This window comes from Trematomus bernacchii, unplaced genomic scaffold (assembly GCF_902827165.1).
Source record: "Trematomus bernacchii unplaced genomic scaffold, fTreBer1.1, whole genome shotgun sequence".
NCBI classification, from domain to species: domain Eukaryota; kingdom Metazoa; phylum Chordata; class Actinopteri; order Perciformes; family Nototheniidae; genus Trematomus; species Trematomus bernacchii.
The window spans coordinates 3,597,979-3,618,714 of record NW_022987588.1 but is presented as its reverse complement, the minus strand read 5'-3'; the positions used below and the strand labels follow the sequence as shown (position 1 = coordinate 3,618,714).

At 39.5% G+C, this 20,736-nt stretch overlaps 1 protein-coding gene across 3 annotated transcripts in view; it reads left to right on the top strand.

Moving 5' to 3' along the window:
* The window catches only part of itprid2 (ITPR interacting domain containing 2), a 36,266-nt gene that overhangs the window by 5,618 nt on the left and 9,912 nt on the right, over positions 1-20,736 (top strand). The window contains exons 2-12 of one of the 3 annotated variants that reach the window (XM_034128468.1): positions 120-251; positions 1,385-1,534; positions 2,357-2,399; positions 4,130-4,179; positions 4,421-4,474; positions 8,418-8,457; positions 8,568-8,663; positions 10,672-10,819; positions 11,756-11,816; positions 17,131-17,238; positions 17,932-18,277. In XM_034128468.1, coding sequence (XP_033984359.1) covers positions 120-251; positions 1,385-1,534; positions 2,357-2,399; positions 4,130-4,179; positions 4,421-4,474; positions 8,418-8,457; positions 8,568-8,663; positions 10,672-10,819; positions 11,756-11,816; positions 17,131-17,238; positions 17,932-18,277 — 1,228 coding nt within the window. The remainder of the gene's footprint in view (positions 1-119; positions 252-1,384; positions 1,535-2,356; positions 2,400-4,129; positions 4,180-4,420; positions 4,475-8,417; positions 8,458-8,567; positions 8,664-10,671; positions 10,820-11,755; positions 11,817-17,130; positions 17,239-17,931; positions 18,278-20,736) is intronic. The other 2 variants (XM_034128469.1, XM_034128470.1) reach the window with 2 other exon arrangements.

The window sequence follows — 20,736 nt, the reverse complement described above, 5'->3', positions numbered from 1 at the left end:
TTTGCGTCTGCATTGCATGTTTCAATTAGGGACTGATAATGCAGCATGATGTGTTATTTGGTGCTTCAGATATATTCTCTTCTCTTTTTATTATTGCTTTATCTCTCTCTCTTGCTCAGGAGTGTTACCTGTTGCTGATGTTCCTGTAGAGTCGTCAGTCTCCTCTGATGGACTGATTGACCTCAACCAGACACACAGACAGGTAGATATGGAGAGTGGATCTCTGGCCATGGACACCAGCACTGCTCCAGGTGGGTCATCTCACAGTTAAAAAAGTAGTCAACATAAGAAATTCATAAACTGTTTTTTAATAGAAGATGAAAACAATGGATTACAGTTTTTTTTAAATAAGCCTGAGTAGTGTGAACTGATAAAAAGCCTTAATAATTGTCTTCAAGTATCGTATACAGTTGAAAAAGTTGGCTAAAGGAAACGGATAAACAGTCATAAAATTAGCCCACATGAACCAAAACCTGTTTGAATTGCTTAAAGTAATGAATACAGGGCAACAATGACAGTGTGTCTCAATTAGCTCACTCCTGTACTTACACTTGCTATTTTGAGCATTCACACTGAGAATGATTTGACAACCTGATTTTGCACTCAAGATGGTCAAAAAGATGAGTGTGGAAGGCTAGACTCGTTCACCCTCTGCGGTCGGCCTATTAGCATGTTGCGGAAGAGGAGGGACCAGCAGTAGTTTGGGTTTCTCCTGTGAACACCACTAAACAAATAAAAGTTATATATACATTTTTTTATTCAGTTTGTTTTTTAACCTAAAAAACACTACCTTGTTGTCTGATAGAAGCCCTTAGTATGTTATATGGTTCATTTCTGTAATGATGTGGTATCACAAACAAGCCAGTTCAGTTCATAACAGTTTGCTACAATTTGAGACAACGATACCCTTTGAGAATTCACAGACTATCCAAATAAGTAAGAGTGTACACAATACTAATGGAAGCATAAACATTGAGACACAGCATAACTCTTTAAATGTGTTTTAGTTTATTGGTTTAGTTGTCAGGGACCATGTACAAAGAACAGAGATAAGAGGCTTTGTACCAGATTATAGCAGTTTGCTAATTACCATCTGCAGTCCCTGGGTATATATAGTGGAATGCAAGGGGATGGACTTTTACATTTTCATTAATGCTAGGGCCTCAGTCTTGTCTTTATTGTCCCTTATCAAAGTGGTGGTTGAAAAAAACAAGTTATACATTGCGAGAATTGTTGCATATGATCACCTAGCTCGACTCACCTGATGTGGTGAGGGTTTGATTAGATGTAGTTTCTGTCAGTCTGGTTGAATACCTGCCAAACCTGATCAATGACTTCATGGTAGTCCGGCTGTCTGACAGATGTTTGCTTGATTGATCCTCAGATCCTAGAGTGCAGGCAGACTACAATGTAGCCTGTCTGCGCCGTCGGGCATGGGCAAAGAGCAAAGATTCTACCTGGCTAGAATCAGAAGAAGAGGGACCCCAACAGAACCAGAGGGACGGGGAAGAGCAAACACCCTCAGAGGAAACAGGTTAGACTGACCTCAGCTGTAGATGTAACTGGGGATATTTTAACAATATGAAATGTTACTGTGTTTCATGTTAACCATATATCTGCTGAGAAAGTAAAAAATGTTTGCAGACACCTCAGTTAAGTGACACTCATTGCCACCCATTATCAGACAATTTAACCTTATCACAGTCATGTCAGTATTGCTAGTCGACTGATAAGCATCAGGAAATTGCAAAACAGAAAGGCAGATGGTATAGAGTATTTGAGATATCTTAGAAAAAGTGTCTGCAGAGAGCACTCATGAGTTTTTTTGTTTCTTTTCACATCTTTAAAGCCAGGCTCCCAGTCTGCCACAGAAATGGGAGTCTTGACAAGTTAACATGTAACAAATAAGCATTATTACTGTTTTAAAGTAAATGGGTGACAATTTATTTCTATGAAAATATATAAAAGGTAAAAAAACAGCCATTAAAAAAAGGTTATTATACTGTAAATTATACACATGATAGAAAACATGCTGCACTTTGCTCATTAACGAGTATATTGTGAGTGCGCACTGTAAAACCTTGCACACACAGCAGCATCACGTAGAAGTGTCATCATAAAGCACGCCATGTTTGTTAGCAAATGTAATTAAGCTAACACGCTAAACTAACACCTGCAAAACGTAAGCTTGTTTGCATTGTGGCCATGAGCAGGTAAGTGTTCTGACGGTAGCTCAAAGTACAGCTGTGCTTCACCGCATCCCCACAAAGCCAATGGTTTTATAGCATGTTGTAATCATTGTTGCACACAGCAGCGGCCTATTGTTTTAACATGTTCATCTGTCTCTCTCTGCCAGGGCAAGTGCCTAACAACATCGCCAGCTGGCTGATTGAATGCAGGTACAGTACCTGACCAAACCAATGACTTTCCAGATTAATCTGTACTTTATTATTTGTTTAAAATGTAGCTGACAGATGTTGAGTGCAGCAAGTTTCATGAATGTTGATGTACAAAATTAACTGAAACTGCCTAGGAAGAAATGTAATCACAAAACTGCTGATTGGTTAGAAATGATAATCAGGAATGTACAGTAAATGGACTTAGTAGTTCCTGGACTTAATTAGGAAACAAAGAGGATATGGTCTTAAAATAATGACTAACTGGTTTTAGTGGCTAACTGGTTTTCCTGCTGGTTTATTGATATATTTTTTCCAATGTCTTGAGTTGTGTGTGTTTAGTACCCGTGTTATCAGCTGCTGACGTAGAACCAATTCACAGCCACTCCCAGACATACAACACACAGAACACACACACACACAAAGGGTGCAGACCAACGCCCAGAGATAGGGCACATAGAGCTGTTCAGGCAAAGAAAGAGGGAGAGCAAGATGCAGGAAGAAGCCGACAGAAGACGGAAAGAAAGGCAGAAATAAATAAAGTAAACAGAGGAGGGGTTTCTCCTGCTGAGTTAACACTGTTATCACACACTCACACTGTTCACTGCTGTCACTCACAACCCTGTGGCGCTATGCAACCTCACCGTGGCAACATGACCAGCAGAATCAGAATCACATGTTACTATAGCAACAGCCGCAGGGGCCTGAGGCCAACATGGCTGCCGGTGGAAACTGGTAGGATAAGCAAACACTGCGACTGCACACTGTTACACAACCATCAGTGTGTGTGTGAGTGTGTGTGAGTGTGTTAAATGGTGGCATGAAGTTTGTCCCATTGATAAGAGTGGCAGGTTGTGTAACAGCTCAGTGTTTCCCAGCGTCTGGCTGCACACAGCAGATCAGAACTGCTTGCTTACTGCTGCTGTCAACTTGCCCGATCTGTCAGCTAGTTAGCCTGGGACAACTAGTCTGGTCAGTAGGAAACCTGGTACTGGTACCAAAAAAACAAGAGTAAGCCTAGGATGCTCAGTCTAGCATGGTCAGTAGTGGATGGTAATCATAAGTAGACTGATCTGAACAGGAGCTATCCTGGGATAGCCTTCACAATACAGCTAGTTAGCATGCGTTACATAGCCCTAGCCTGATAGGCAGTCAGCCTGTGTTACTAAGCCTTGGCCTTTATCTGTCAGGAAGATACCTTTGATGTTGCTATAGTTAATCTTAGTTAAACTGGTAGTTAGCCTGAGATGGTTGGCACCTACCGTTGACATAGCTGTCGTCAGCCTGACTAAATTGGGGTTGTTACCTTAATTCGGACATTCAATTAGTCTGTAATTAATTTGACAGTCAGAGACTTATCAGGGTATACTAAGCCAGAGCATTGGATAGGCCTTTACTGTAGGTTGTAAACGTTACTTTAGCTTAGTCAGTACTTAACACGGGCTAATGAGAATTTCACAAACAGGAATTAGTCGATTATTACCCTCAGTTTAACCAGGGATAATCCTAGGATAAATATTATTGCCTCGTTTGTTTGTACTTAGTTTTGCCTGGTTAGGACTTTCCCTCAAGGTATTTTAAGTTGCAGTGATATAACAGTAGATGAGCATTAAGGGCATTTAATATTTGTTATGTAAGCCCACACCCTCAAAGTCTTTTGGATGTTTACGTTTTTAATGGTTAGTTTATGGTTTGGGTGACTTTCCAACACTGTCTCTTTGTCTCTTGGCCAGGACTCCCCTGGGAGCCTCCTTAGATGATCAGACTGCTTCTCCCAGCAAAGGTAATCCACATTTCTGTGTCTATTGTTTATATATTACATTGTGAGGACCCCAACCTGTTAGGACACATCTCTTTGCTTTATGACTAAACACTTGAGCCATCATGACTGTTTTTCTAAGTGAATTTGTTTTGGTTACTGTTAGCGGTTACTTGTTTAAGTATGGAGATGTTATCGAAGGGATTTTGTAACTTTACTTCTGTGTGCTTACTCAAAATGTGTGCTTGTGCTTGCGTGTGAACAGGAGTGCAGAAGAACGGCTGCAGCTTTGAAGATGACCTTTCATTGGGAGCTGAAGGTCAGTACACAGAAAAACTCACAATACAAATAAGATTACAGATCTCTGCTCATTGTTAAGTTCCTTCCCTGTGTTCGGATAGTTATGTGTTTTACAGTAACTGACCCACCCGCAAGCGATTTGACATTTTCCCCATGTTACTCAGATTCACATGAGAATATGGATGTTGGGCTTTCTGATCGCCCGTAGATTATTTGAATCATTATTCAAGTTCATATAAATACATATATACATATATAAATATAGTTTTAGCATTAACATGACCTTTTTTCTGAGCCTGACCGTGATCGTTTTTTTGATACAAGGCTGATATCAAATATATATATATATATAAGAATGGGGTTTTGCACAAATGTACAATGCCCAGAACAAAATGCCGACTAGGTTGTGAAGTTACGCCATTGCTTATTTGATTTTGAGTTTCTATAATTGTCATGGGATGTGTTACTGTAGATCTGGGCAATGTATCGATATATTATTGATAAAGTGATATGAGACTCATATCTTCTTAGGTTTTGGACATCGTAATATGGCATGTTTTCTTTTTTCCTTTTTTGAAGCGCTGCATTAAAGTACAGTGATGTAATTTCATTAGCTTCCTTCTAACTATTATAGATGCTCTTTACCGACTTAGTCATTAGATCCACATTATTGCCAATTATCTATCAAAAATCGTATTTTCTAAATATTTGTTGAAAGCAAAACCAACCCTACAAAATTGTTGCAATATCACTGCAAAGGAATTGCATAAAAATATTGCAATTTATTTTGTCCCTATTGCCCATCCATACTTTGTGTTGTACAAAGTGTCCTTTGATACAATGACCATAAAGCTTGATCACATGTGCAAAGATAAAGATGTCTGACAAACACAACAGTGTCAGTATAATCCCCTGAACTTGGTGTAGTTCACAACCATACACCGCTCCATCTTCATTCCTCAGTCCTGTTTCTTCATGAAGCAAAAAGTCAACAAATCACAGAGGTGTGGAAACATACTGCATGCTTGACTGACAGTCCTCTGTGTGTGTTTGTGTTTTCATCATTCCTCTGAACTGCTGTGAATACATCAGTCATAGCTCTGATAGATAGATGTTAAGTGTTTCCTTTTTTGAGTGAAGAATAGACTCTAATGAGGTGTGTGTGTGTGTGTGTGTGTGTGTGTGTGTGTGTGTGTGTGTGTGTGTGTGTGTGTGTGTGTGTGTGTGTGTGTGTGTGTGTGTGTGTGTGTGTGTGTGTGGTGTGTGTGTGTGTGTGTGTGTGTGTGTGTGTGTGTGTGTGTGTGTGTGTGTGTGTGTGTGTGTGTGTGTGTGTGTGTGTGTGTGGGTGTGTGTGTGTGTGTGTGTGTGTGTGTGTGTGTGTGTGTGTGTGTGTGTGTGTGTGTGTGTGTGTGTGTGTGTGTGTGTGTGTGTGTGTGTGTGTGTGTGTGTGTGTGTGTGTGTGTGTGTGTGTTATCAGGTCCTTCATGTGGAAAATCCTTGTTGAAGTAGCTGTTCTTGGTCTTTCTCCCTTGACCAAATATCCTAATCGGGTATGGTTGCGTTCACAACTGTACTATACTGTAAGGTGTGTGTTGTAGGAATCTGGGACTGAATAGATGCCAATGAGTTGATGCTGAGGGGCAGCAGGTTGGATAGATTTGATCAGGGACTACTTGTTCAGGAACAGCAGCCTTCGCTTCATTTATCTTCATCTTGTGCTGAAACTTAGCAATTTAATTCATTTTAGCGTTAATCATTAACTATCAAGTAATTAAATCTTTCAGCAATAACATCAGACTTGTCCTTCAGCTTGATTTCGCAAAACTGGTTTAATGTTTGTTCTATGGAATTTCACCTAACACGACAACATAGATGCACCTCGCCTAAGTTTTTCTCAGGAAATGTGTTTTAGTCTTGCACAACTGTGCAATAACTATTAGAAGGCTTTGTTAGGCTGTATGCCAAATTCTCTGCATATCTTGCCTTCTTCAGAATAATAGCCACCTGTCATTTGTCTGGCATGTATACAGTTATGGTTAGGCGGTTAAGTCAATCTTATTAATTGCAGCCTATAATATACCTCCAATGTTGACTCATCTTACAGCTCTGTGTTTGGTCTCTACCAGCTAAAATATCAGGCTTTTTAGCCGCTGAATGCTACACTGTGTTCAACATCTGGGTAATATGTCCGAACACAGTTTGGTGCCGGACAGCTAGTGTACAGTGGGTTTTTAAAACTTTTTGCTGAAAAGAGCTGCCTGCTCTGACTGAAAACTTAGCATTGAAACCAGTGAAAGTGAAGCACAATAGTTAGCTTTCATCCTGAAAACACAAACGTTGTGCTGAGAAATGCCATGAAAAAGATCTGTTGAGCTCAAGGGAGATGCAGATTCATGTTATACAGATTGAGCTTTAGAACAGCCCCATTTCAAACAAGTAATAATGTGATCCATTGTTAATAAAAACGTATTTATTATAGAATACTAGCATACAAACAATTTCTATTTTAAGTGGATTGGAAAGCATTTTTTTCCAAATAGAAAAATCATTTCAGTATGAAGTTTGTATTTATAAAAAGATGCACAAAACATTTTATTTCATTTTAAACTAAAGAAGAATGAGGTATTTGGACTTTGGTGTGACTTAAATCTTCTCCTCTATTGTAGCCACAAGGACTGAGTTTGAGTTTCTATGTTACTGTTGCCTCTTCATTTGTTTCATCATCACAAACATCAACCTTTGATCACTCACGACCTTTCTTCTTTTGAGCTCACTGGCTTTGTGTTTATGTGGATGTTACATTAGGAAGAAAAGATAATGGTACTATTTTTAGATTTTGGTTTTGTTAGAAAACCTCTTTAGTTGAGTGGCTGTGGCTACTTCTTGTCATCATCCTAAATCTCACTTTATGTTTTGATGTCCTGACTGTAAGTGCTTTAATCATGTTTTAATAACATTCATCAGCTTTAGTGGCGCAGAAGACTTTAGAGATGTCATGTATGAACAGATCGCAATGGGCTTACATGATGTCAAACATTATAAGGACAGGAGGAAGGGGATCATAGTGTCACTGTGTGAATATAATGGAAGTGAATTAGTTAATTAAAGGATTCAGGGTGAATAGATGGAAATAAGCCAGGGAATTAAGAGTTTGCAGGGGAGATTTTGTGATGTTTTGGGTCCTTTAAAACAGATAATGACACTGGATTTAAAGAAAGAAGAAGATTGTCAGCTGAAATTAAGTGGAAAAAATAGAGAGAGGAACTCAGACAGACAGTAGTGTGACGACATGTCCCAACAGGTTCCTTTGAATGAAAAAGAAAACTGTCAAACCTGCATCTGGTGATGAGTGATTGCAGATCTCTGACTGAGTGAAAAGTGTACACGCTTCATTCATTCTTAAAGTCAGAACTGCAGCAGATTTATGCCCTGTAACGTATTTATTTAATATTATTTAAATAAGCTTCTCATTTTGGTTATGCTCATTGAAATGACAACTGTCTGACATCTGTTATAGCTAGCTAGTTAATGAAGCTTACCCCTCACACCATGAGTTGGCTGAAAATACCGGTTTGGCATGCTCAGTACTTACTGTAGTTACTTAGCTTGTTAGCCAGACAATCTGAAGCTCATCTTATTGTAAAGCAGATCTTTATAAGACCTAACATGAACCTATCCTCTTGGGAAGCGAATTTCCTTCACTAGAGCAGGGACATGCACAAGACCAGGCTTTTGCTCTTATAGTTGCATAAATACAAGAAAACCATCATTTCTTGAGCACTTGATAATCTATTTCCACAAAAAAAAAAAAAAAAACTGCATTAAAAGAAGGCAAAGCACTTTATGTGGACAGATTTCACAAAACAATAGTTACCAATCAATTCATAATAGAAAATAATCAATGTATATATGTTGTTTTTATTGATATATGAATGATCTTAATTTCTTATTTTTTTCTGCAGCCAACCATCTTCAGTCCAGTAACAATAAATCTGAATCCTGGTGAGTAAACATTTATTGAATTCTCTACTTTGAGTAAATACAGATGATTACAGTTGGTTGATAACTCTGTGTATGTCTGTTATTGCTTCTGTGTGTATGTCAATGTGTAGCTTTGGGCTTGCGGCGGATCAGAAGAGGAGTCAGTATAAAGAGAGTGCAAGAAGTATGAACTCCACAGGATCAGGGAAGAGCAGCACTGTGTCCAGGTCAGTTCCCCTCGTCAGTCTCCACTCAGACTCATGGAGGTTTCTGCAGGAAGTAACGCAGTGATCTCAGGTAGAGAGCAGCAGAGGCACAGAGGGCTGTTATTAAACTTCAAGCCAATCAAACTACTCGAAAGAGAGCTTTTTTTTTTACACAACCAAAAAGTTATTCACATTTTACAAACTGAGTAGGAAACCACCCCCTCATCTTTTTACATTCAGTCACCATTTCTCAATAAAATTATGTTATTTTAACGCTGCCATTTCCATAAGGAGATGATTCAGCATGCACAGTAATCCAGCACCACTATTTGTAATTGTGTGTCATTGATATCAGCCTAGTGTTTAGTGTTTACTCTCCCACGATCATATCAGAGCTGTATTAAAGAGCACAGGAATAACTCCTTACATACATTTGTGTTTCTGGGTTTCCTAACAAAGCATAAAGTGTGAAATAAGACAACCAAGACAGAATGTGTGGGCTGCGTGGGTCAGAAAACATGTTTCAAAAAGCCATTCAGCTTTGTCACATGCAGGCTTATCAAAAATAAACTGCCTCCTTCTGAGTATCTCCACCCTCAGTTTGAGAGATACCTCTGCACTTTTATTCACACGTTCTTTTTAGTTTTGGGCGATATGGGTCTCAAAAGTCCTGTGTTGGTCAGGCTATGGTCATCATTGGTAGACATTGCTTCATTTTAGGAGGTCAAAAAATAAAAAGAACATTGGGAACCACTCATACAAGAATTTGCTGTATATAAAGATGTAAATATATATTGGTTGAGTTTAACCATTGTGGTTAGTTTCTCTGATTGAATACTTACAAAACACCAGACCTTTCTCAGAGCTCCTTTTAGTGGAGTTTGCCTGGTTTGAACAATAACAGCTCACAGTGTCACTGCTCTCTCAGAAATGTGGGGGGATACACTTTTTCAGATCTCCATGATTGAAGCTGGTGTGTTTGTGTTTGTTAATGTCTGCGGTGCATCATCAGTAGATCTGTGTTTGGAGGATTTACTCTTGAACAAAGTGTTTGTGGTGGAAAGGAGTCTTTTGGATTTATTGCTGGTGGCGGTCGAGCGGGGATGAGGTCACAGCAGGGGGCTGATGGTGCCAGGGTTTGGGCATTACTCCAGCGTTTGGAGGTCATTGGTGTATTGTGTGTGTACTGGTTCATTATGGGCTATGCGGTGGTGCATCATGGGCTATGCGGTGGTGCATCATGGGTAATCCATCCACAGTTTTTTCATTTTTCGAAGGACTTGAGAGATGCTGTGTTTAAAAAAAAAAAAAAAAAAAAAGTTTTGTAGCAGATTGAAAGCTTTTGTTGGTTTCTATGTGTGATGAGAAGAAAACCTAATAATCCATAGAGAGCAGTGATAATAAAACATATCTTCATGAAGCACCTATAGGGCATTAAAAACATAATTAAACATTTGCTGTAAAGGAAAATCAGTAGGCCTCAATGCAAGACTAAGTTTACTACATCATATATTTCCTCCTGTGATCGTTGAATTAAAGCAAATTTGACTTATCCCTGCAATTTAATTTCCAATACCCACAAAAGTTACCAATTGTACTAACCACCACAGATTGGTACACGCCAACTCATCCTTATGAGACACAGCCACCCCAATACAAACAAAAAAACGTTTCCTAATTCCTTGATGGGCTGATCCTCCTGGTCAGGTTTATTTTGTTCTCCACCTCTAGGTGAGGCTGCTGAGGAGCTGAGGAGAGGCTCAGCCACTACCCCACGTATTTCATATTTAACTAACTACCTCACTAACAGACTAACAAAAAGCTGTGTGTGAGAAGTACTAACTGGCTGTCTGTGTTTTCATAGTTTTTCAGAGTTGTCGGAGCTGTCAGAGGAGCCCCTGGAGAACCCCCTTCTTAAGCTGCGGTTAGGATTAATAAACTAACCAGCAGACTAACTCACTAACTAACTGACTGAGCGACTCACGGCCTTGATGACTGAATCATTGACTGCCTGTGTGTGTGTTCACAGTGTGTCAGAGCTGCTGGACCTGTATGAGGAAGACCCCGAGGAAATCCTCTTAAATCTTGGTTTTGGTCGAGAAGAACCTGACCTAGCCTCGAAGGTTCCTTCCAGGTTCTTCAACAACTCCTCTATAGCGCGAGGCATCGACATTAAGGTACTGACGCCTTCAGTGTTTTATCACTGTATACAAACCTTAAAGGTGGGGTAGGTACGTTTGAGAAACCGGCTCGAGATACACTTTTTGTTATATTCCATGGAATGCTCTTAACATCCCGATATCAATGAATATCTTAAGTGCTTTGACAAAAAATCCATTAAAAAAAATGTCATCTGTGGAAGCCGTAGTACTGTAAAAAGCACGACCAATCATTTTAGCCGGCCCGGGTAAAATAAGTGGATGGCCTGTCAGCCTTCCATCTGTGCACAAACTTATCTCGTGCCCTCATTGGTCATGTGCGCGTTCGTGTGTGTTGGAGGAGGGGCTCTGTAAGGAAGTGGCAGATTTTCTCCGGTTGTGTATTTTCAAATTCTAGCGATCTCAAGCCAGTTTCTCAAACTTACCTACCCTACCTTTAAGAGCCAACAAATGTGGTGTGTTTTCAAAGCCTATAGAACTGCTGGAGACCACAGCAGAAACACCTGTATACTCAGATGGACACGAGTTCCTAACACTGATCACCCCAGTACGCATCGTCATTCAATTCCACATGGCCCTGCCCTGTTTAACTAATCTGAAGTATATATTTACGTTATCGGCTAATTTACTTTCATCTGTGTACCACCCAAATACCATGTGAATGCCCCATTGTTCCAGGTGGGGGTCTCCTCTCTCCTAGGGCCTTTCTAGTTGAACCTGTTTGTCCTCTTTGTCTAAACAGAGAGCCAGAGAGACGAGCAGACACACACAATACATACACATATGCACACTTGTCAATAGCTGAGGAACACAATCGCCTGTTGACTGGTGCAGAGAAGCAAATGTATCAAATGTTGCATTTCACCTGATTACCATTTCTTAACTCTGCTGCCTGTCTTTTAATAGTTAATCACTGATACTGTATTATAATGACTTCCTGTTCTTCACCTGCAGGTCTACTTGGGAGCCCAGCTGCAGCGCATGGAAGTGGAGCACCCCAACTACGCTCTGACCAGTATGTACCTCCATCTGTTCCAGTGTTTATTACTACACGTTTCTGAAGGGCAACAACTAAAGAACACCAGTACTGCAGAAGGAGGGTTATGTCCAGAAACTGTAGACAGAGGAAGTGAAGCTCAAACATTGTGTGTGAGTGTGTGTGTGAGTGTCCTGTTCTCAGTACTATTATGGTGTTCTGTGGGGTCTTTTAGCTCTTTTAGCTGTTCTGCCAACTGCCTGGACAACACGGCCAGCAAGGACAAAGATCCGTTTGTCCCAGAGACACACGCACACGCACACGCACACGCACACGCACACACACACATATATATATATATATACAGACCTGCTCCACTAACATCCTGGCCTCTTTTTGTTTTCAACTCCTGTTTTCATGGAAGGTTTTGGCTCCCTAATTGAACACACACACACACACGCACACCACACGCTCACAGCTGATTCTAGTCTTCTTGACATTTTAATTGTCTTGGTGCTGTTCAAAAAAACAAAAATAGCATGACCATAGATCCTCTGTGTGTGGGAAGATGAATCACTCCATAGCAATGATGGTAGTTTAGCTGGGTGGTCTGCATTAGTTATCACTTTAATATGGAAGAATAGGAATCACTGACTTTCCAGCTTACTTTAATGAAAGTTATTGGTATGCGTTGGTGGTCTGAAAACAGCCAGGCCACTCAATTGTATGTTAAAACGACTGCGTTATTACGTGGCTGACCTTAGTGCCTATGCGCCATTACTTTTTCACTTCAGCATCTTTATGGAATTGAAAGTTTTGACCTTTCAACCAGAGTTTGTGTCTCTTAATGTTAAGGGTGGGTTTTTTATGTGTAGTGCAAAAGATGCATATGTTTGCCACTATGCAACAGTTTTCCAAGTCTTATTGACCACCTTGTAGCACCCAATAATGTAATAATTTTCTGAGCACGAATTAAAACCCAATAACGTAATGACCTCACTAATGATGTGATAAAATGATAGAGAGAGAATTTCATTCAATAAGAATGACTGTTGAATCAGATGAAAAGGAGAGTTAAGGGACATCAGCTGTTTTGTCTTCATCGCTCACTTGTGCAACGTTGGCGATCGTCTGCAGCTTCTGTTATCTTCTGATGGTGTCTTATCTAAGATCCACTCTCGTCTGACAGACAATCCTTGCACAACAACCAATCAGCATGGGTGTGGCCATGTTGACTTACCATTGTTAGAGATTTTAGTTGAATTCCTCTTTAACTGATAACACACTGATAACACTTTTTTCAATTTCCTCATAAAACCTAGAGTTTACATTTTTAAAAGTGTGAAATGTTGGTGTTCGTTATTAGGCTAGCATGGCGCTAACAGTATAATACATTTTTAATAACATACTAATTATAACATCATACGTTTTGAAAAAGAAAGGACCCATCTGAAAGAAAAAAAAAAAAACGATATCAGTCGAGACATTTTTTTAAATTATAGTCAATGGGTTTTTATTACAGTTTCAGGAAATGATTATATTATTAGGTACAACACGCCCTTCATTCATTTGTTCCATCTCTGGTTTTGTCATTTAACTTACATTTGCATGACGGCTATAGTTAGATAATACATGTACACAGTTGAGGTCATGACATATTGATGTCATTGTAATCCGGACAGTGTGTATAAGTGCAACTAACCAAATAAGACTCTGCTGTGACTCATTGTTATGTCACCACAGTTATTAACCTGGATGTTTCACTCCAATAAACAACCGGACACATTGCATTGTTGACATTCATCCATACGGTTTCCATTTGCTTATCTCACAATCACTGATTATCTGCTGATAGCAACTAAATGAGTCACAGGCTTGTTTGGATGCACGCACACTGAAACTCAATGACCTGAGTCAGGAGGAGAGAAGTGGGCCAGCGTTCAGTCTGACGGCAGGAGAACAGCTCAGGATGACATTGAACTCATGCACTCACTCTCCACTGAGAGAAAGAGTTAAACAAGCACTTATTCAATGAAAGGCTTAAGTAGATTCTGGCTATCATTCTTAAGGGAATTATTATTGATTCAATATCATTCTCTATGATTTACGTATTTCCTTTTTGCTTAGTGTTTAATTAGGGCTTTTATTGTAGAAGACAAAAACGGAGCAGGTTGATCTGGTGTGCGCTGACTCTGTCAAGGTTGAAAGAATTAAAAAAGTTAGCCTTGTTTGTTCTGGCTACAGAGCTTTCTTGTTGTCTTTTTATACTCCGCTTAAGAAACACCCACCTGGTTCCAATTTCAAATTGCATTTGATAATCTGACCATTGTGTAGGAAAGTGACTAAAAACAACAGTAAAACAAAATACTGACTTACTAAATCGTTTTTTTTGTAATGGGAGGGATTGTTTTCTGCTTTAGCCTGATGTAGTAAATGTTTGGTTAAAAACGAAATACAAACTGACTTCACACACAGCCGGGGTGACTGAGATCAGTTCTGTGTCCGTCTTTTACAAAGTGAACTGCTCCTTTAACAGCCTCTGGTCTCTCTTTGGGTCCTGGAAACTTTTTTTTCTTTTCCAGAACATTCTCATACTGTTCCATCGGTTCCCCGGGTCCCAGAGAGTGCGTGTGTGCGTGTGTGTGTGTGTGTGTGTGTGTGTTGTTGTTTGTTACGTAAGCTCTGTTCTCACCATCAGAATGAATCTCTTGGGACGGGGAGAGAGAAAGAGAGAGTACGTGTCGTTTTCTCTTATTCCTCATTTCCTGTTTTAGAACGAGGATTAGTGCCGAGTCAGCAGTCAGCAGGAAACAGACTCACACAGTCTTACTATCATCACACACGACTGCTGTAATAAGAGGTTCATATTCTGTGGCGTCATGTCAAGATGTTTGTGGCTTGAACACAGTTGATGTTTTCTATGTGTTTAACTTAAAGGTTTTCATATTTCATCATTACTGCTTGTTTTAATGGTGCATTAATGGATATATTTTGGCCGCTTTGGGGCAGCAGAACATTTGGAAAACGCCACAATGGCAAATTATATGGATCTCTAAAAGTTGTTCTGGCTATAATAATATCACTTGTTGCCAACATTTGTTTACATTTTGTCAAAATGGCACAGTTAAAGGTAGGGTAGGTAAGTTTGAGAAACCGGCTCGAGATACACTTTTTGTTATATTCCATGGAATGCTCTTATCATCCCGATAGCAATGAAAATCTTAAGTGCTTTGACAAAAAATCCATAAAAAAATGTCATCTGTGGAAGCTGTAGTACTGTAAAAAGCACGACCAATCATTTTAGCCGGCCCGGCTAAAATAACTAGATGGCCTACCTGCCTGTCAGCCTTCCATCTGTGCACATACTTATCTTGTGCCCTCATTGGTCATGTGCGCGTTCGTGTGTGTTGGAGGAGGGGCTCTGTAAGGAAGTGGCAGATTTTCTCCGGTTGTGTATTTTCAAATTCTAGCGATCTCGAGCCGGTTTCTCAAACGTACCTACCCTACCTTTAAAAGAATGCCAAATAACTATTAGCGCTTGTTTTTTGCAACATACTCGTGCAGTAAAACTTAAACTGGATTACTTTGATACTGAAGAAAACATAGAAACGTGATGATTCTCAGGAATGTTCTAGAGTAAAACGATCATCTTTTTTCTCTGGTTTCTTCGTATATTTATAGACAAAAGTTCATAATGGACATATATGTATTGTTACTTTTACAGTGTTAAGATTTGATAAAGTTATGACTGAGAGAGAGTAAGATTTTTGGCGCAAATTGTGGAAGTAAGGTAGTCCATTTTTCTTAAATATCTCAATAGCCTAGTGTGACTCAAATTGTTAAATTTCTTGGCAAGAGGCCAAACTAACCTATGCATTGAAAACTGATTAAGCTGACAAAAGTTAGTTATAGTTGTATTTATAGTTTTTTTGCATTTCTTTACTCTCGTACAATGCCTTGATAACCTGCTACTGCTGTTCAAATTTAGGATGAATAAAGTACATCAATCTTTTTATCCATCTATCTATCGATGTAACAACTAGAGGGTGGGATCAAATGCAAGAGCGAGCAGACCTGAGCTTCATATTTCAGGTGATGACTTCAGAGCAAGTTATGTGGGGTTAACAGGGTGACTGACAAAAGACAGAAGTCTGCGTTTCATAACAGAGTGACAAGTATTTAGACAGGGAAAGATGGAGGGATGGTGGGGAGGAGGGACCAGTACGGAAGGAAGGAACGTATGCAAGTCATCATCATCCTGTTACAGACAAGATTGACAGCTCGGCTTACACAACCACAGAAGAAGGAAGGCTCTGACGTCAAACATGAAGCTTTTTGCCAAGTCGTTTTTTTTACTGCAGATAGTTTTTAAATCGAAAACTCTTGTTTCTTGTGAAATGTGAAAAGAACAGGCAAAATGGATCGCAGATTATTACCACTACTATTACTTATTTTCATTCACTCCCTTTGTAATAAACATTCAAAAGGTAACTCCATAGTGAGTAAGGTTGTACCGTAAAATGTGCCCCTACAGTATATAATTTGACATTTCATGGCATTTTGGGATTATTAGCAGAAAGAAGTGTATGGACACTCCTTTTTGTTGAATTGTATTTTTAAACAACTTAACCCACATAAGATAAGATAACAACTTTATTGATCACACACTGAGGACATGAACTTGTTACAGTGACTCAGTCATAAATGAAAAGGAAAACATGATACATAAAAATGTATCATGTATCAAGGCAAAAAACAGATCAAAAAGATAGTTGTATACAAATATACACGTTTCACCTGTACAGATATGATACACATTAGATGATTACAAAGGGTTAATTGATACACTAAAGTCAAAATTATCAAATGTAACATAAAAATATGTGGTAAATGTGGATAAGTCTCTTATTTTGGAAGTCGCTTTTCTAAATGTTTCTTTAACAAGACTTCTTGGTATTCATGAAGCTGAAGTTGGGAATGAATGACCTTGTAAGATGGATGTCTTTTTTTGATGGGGGGGGGGGAGTGCTTTAACAAAAAGCTCAGGGACACCAGGAAACCTCACCAGGCAGAGATATTTGAACTGGCTCAGAGGAGGAAGAGCGCTGCTGGATGTTGACAGCATGTTTAGAAGTTTAACTAAATTGCCTCCTTTCTGCCAGTTGTTACACTTTTAGGAGCAGGTAAAGAAAAGCCTTATCCAGTATCCAAATGTGTGCAGACTTTTGAAAGAGTATCTTTTGTTTTCAGTAACTTCTTCATTTAAAATGTTTTAGTTCACACATGGTCTTTCCTGCTCTTTATTTTTGGCACAGCATTTTTGTAACTGTTGTTTTGTTTCTGTCTCTCTCAGGTCGTTTCCGTCAGATCGAGGTCTTGACGACAGTAGCTAACGAGTTCTTCCAGCTCTACAGTCAAGTCTCTGGTCAGCCTGTCCAACGCATCAGCTCCAAGGACCAAGGTAACCATGACAATTGCAATCATTTTAGTTTGGTGGTGGGAGGGGACGGGGTTTGGATAGTAAAGCTGACGACACAGGAACAAGAGAGAGAGAGAGAGGTCAGATTATAACTCTGCTGTAAGACATAGCCTTATTACTTAGGGCCCCCTACTTTCTGACTTTACAGAGCAAAAAAAACATAGGTAAATGTCCATGAAATTTACAACAGACTTAAATGGGACTTTAATTTAACCCTCCGATGACTTACCAAGATTTCCAAATAATCACATTTGTTTGTTATTTTTTTCGATTTTACCACCAAAGTTCCATGGGAATTTGGTTGGATCTATAATTTATTTTATTTGTGCATGAAAAATGTATTGAGAAGAATGGAGTAGGAAATACCAACGTGTGTACAGATACATACAAATATACTTCAAATTTCAAGTTTACTAGTAATGATGACAAACAAACCATTATACTTCTAAATAAATTGTCTAATTGTGGAAATGGTAGAATAAATAATAAAACATTAAAAAAAACTACACACTTCTTATATAGCCTACAGTCTGTGTTCAAGATCAATTACGACCATTGAAGTGAAATGCAGACAAACTGATCCCAGATTGTTTTTTCATTCATGTTACTCTTACTATGATAACATAGTTGGCACTGCATTTGACTGATAGTGACATATTGGTTGTGCATCTCTAGGAGGGGCAGAAGGAGAAGGAAAAGAAGCAAACGAGTCGTGTCCTCCTTTGAAGAAGACCAACTCGGCTCGTAACGTTGCTAAACTCCTCAAGAAAACCATCAGCAAAAAAAACCTGCATGCGGCCGCCCCCGAGTCGCCTGAAGCAAACAACCATCAGCCGCAGCTGAACGGACACGCTAACCCTGATCACACGCACTCCAACGGTCACGCTAACGGCCTGGAGCAGAACGGCAGCAGTACTGACCCCGACCACCAGGCGGACACAGTCAACCAGAAACACATGCGCAGGAAAGACTGTTCCCTGGCAACCGTCACCGAGGAATCCAACGGTGATGGAGACGACAGGTACAAAATGCTAGCTTATGTTAGCTCGCTAATATTTAAGCCAGTTTGCAGTGGTGGAGGAAGTATTCCAATCTGTAAATATGGCAATAGATATGTTTTTTATTTAACTTAGTATTGTGTAGGTAGTGTTTATTGCAAAATGCTATGCCAAAAGAGAATAAAACACCTTTTGTGTTTAGATTGGTTTACTATGAGCAGTGCTTTCTCCACCATTGCTTTATTACACTTAAAGGTAGGGTAGGTAAGTTTGAGAAACCGGCTCGAGATACACTTTTTGTTATATTCCATGGAATGCTCTTAACATCCCGATAGCAATGAATATCTTAAGTGCTTTGACAAAAAATCCATAAAAAAATGTAATCTGTGGAAGCCGTAATACTGTAAAAAGCACGACCAATCATTTTAGTCGGCCCGGCTAAAATAACTGGATGGCCTACCTGCCTGTCAGCCTTCCATCTGTGCACAAACTTATCTCGTGCACTCATTGGTCATGTTCGTGTGTGTTGGAGGAGGGGCTCTATAAGGAAGTGGTAGATTTTCTCCGGTTGTGTATTTTCAAATTCTAGCGATCTCGAGCCGGTTTCTCAAACTTACCTACCCTACCTTTAATTGCATATTAGCAATGTAATTGAGTATCATCTGCATAGAGCTGATGTTCGTTGCAGAGATTAAGAAACCAAATCTAGTCGGTAGAAGAACAGTGGACTGCTGTTTCTCTGAGCATCATTGGGAATGTATTAAAATGTACTTTAGTATTTTGTTTAGTTTTTTTCCCCTAATGGTTTTTGGTTTTTTATTTTTATTTTTTTTAAATTTATTTTTAACCTTTATTTAACCAGATACAAACATTGAGATAAAATCTCATTTTCAATGCTGACCTGGCCAAGAAGGCAGCAACGTTACACATAACACATAACACAAACATATAAAATACAGAGAACATAACAAAGAAAACAAAAGACGAAAAAGCAGTCACTACATCGTGCACATTAGGACAATAAAAAAAGTACACTACTTGTTACTGCAAGAGCAGCTGGTGGTGAGGACTTCAGACAACTTCAATTTAAAACATGAAATAGAGACAAGTGCCCTCAGTTTAAGGCGTGATTGAAGGTCATTCCAAGACCAAGGACCATAATAAGAAAGACTCCTTTTTCCAGCCTCAGTCCGTACAGTAGGTACCTGGAACCGTATCCAGGCACTGGATCTGAGGTTGTAAGAGTCACAAACTGGGGCAAATCTGACACATATGTAGAGTGGAAGCTTACCTAAAATGGCTTTATACATTAATAAAAACCAGTGCTGCATCCTACGCATAGTAAGTGAGGACCATCCAGTTAGGCTATACAGTGTGCAATGATGAGTCCTATAGGGTGCATTTGATATATAACGCAGTGCAGCATGGTAAAGTGGGTCAAGTTTGGCCAAAACAGTGGGACAGGCAAATCTATAAATGGTATCACCGTAGTCCAGCTGGGACAGGAATAAGCCAGAGACCAACCTTTTACGGGATGAAATTGAAAAACAACATTTAAATCTGAAAAGGAAGCCAAGAGTGAATTTCAATTTCTTTGTTAAAACTTCAATATGGTGTTTAAAGTTCAGATTACTGTCCAACCAAAAGCCCAGATATTTGTAGGTATCAACAAACTCAACAGAAACGCCATCAAGGGTGTCAATGGAGAGGCAAGAGGAGGACGCTGACTTGGGAGCAAAAAGCATTGCTTTGGTTTTCTTACTGTTCAATAGCAGTTTAGAATCAAGAAGCGCATGCTGCAGCGTGATAAAATCTGATTTTAAATTGGAAACGGCCATATCCAGAGAAGGAGCACACGAGTATACAATAGTGTCATCAGCATACATATGATAGGTAGAAAATTGCATCTGATTACAAATATTGTTTACATATAATAAAAAGAGCAAGGGCCCCAAGATAGAGCCCTGTAGAACTCCCTTCTCCAAGGTGACAGGGTCAGAGACAGTACTACCCAACCTGACGCATTGAGTACGGTCGGTTAGATAACTCTGAAACCAGCAAATGGCATTGTGACCGAAACGAGACACCAACATAACATTAGACATAATGTGGTGATCTACAGTGTCAAATGCTTTGGCTAGGTCAATAAACAATGCAACACAAACTGATTTCTTATCCAAAGCAGCCTTAATATCGTCTAAGACTTTCAGACTGGCAGTCACAGTACTGTGCTTTGATCTGAATCCAGATTGCATAGGGTTAAGGATGTTGTGTGAATTTAAAAAAAGTTTTAGCTGAGTAGAAACAAGGGACTCAAGAATCTTTGATAACACAGAAAGATTTGAGATAGGACGATAGTTATTCAACTCCGTGGGATCACCAGCTTTCAAGAGGGGCGATACCAGAGCTTGCTTCCACACAGCTGGCAGTGTGTGAGTGGACAGGGAGAGATTAAAAATATCAGTTACTGGTTGTGCTATCA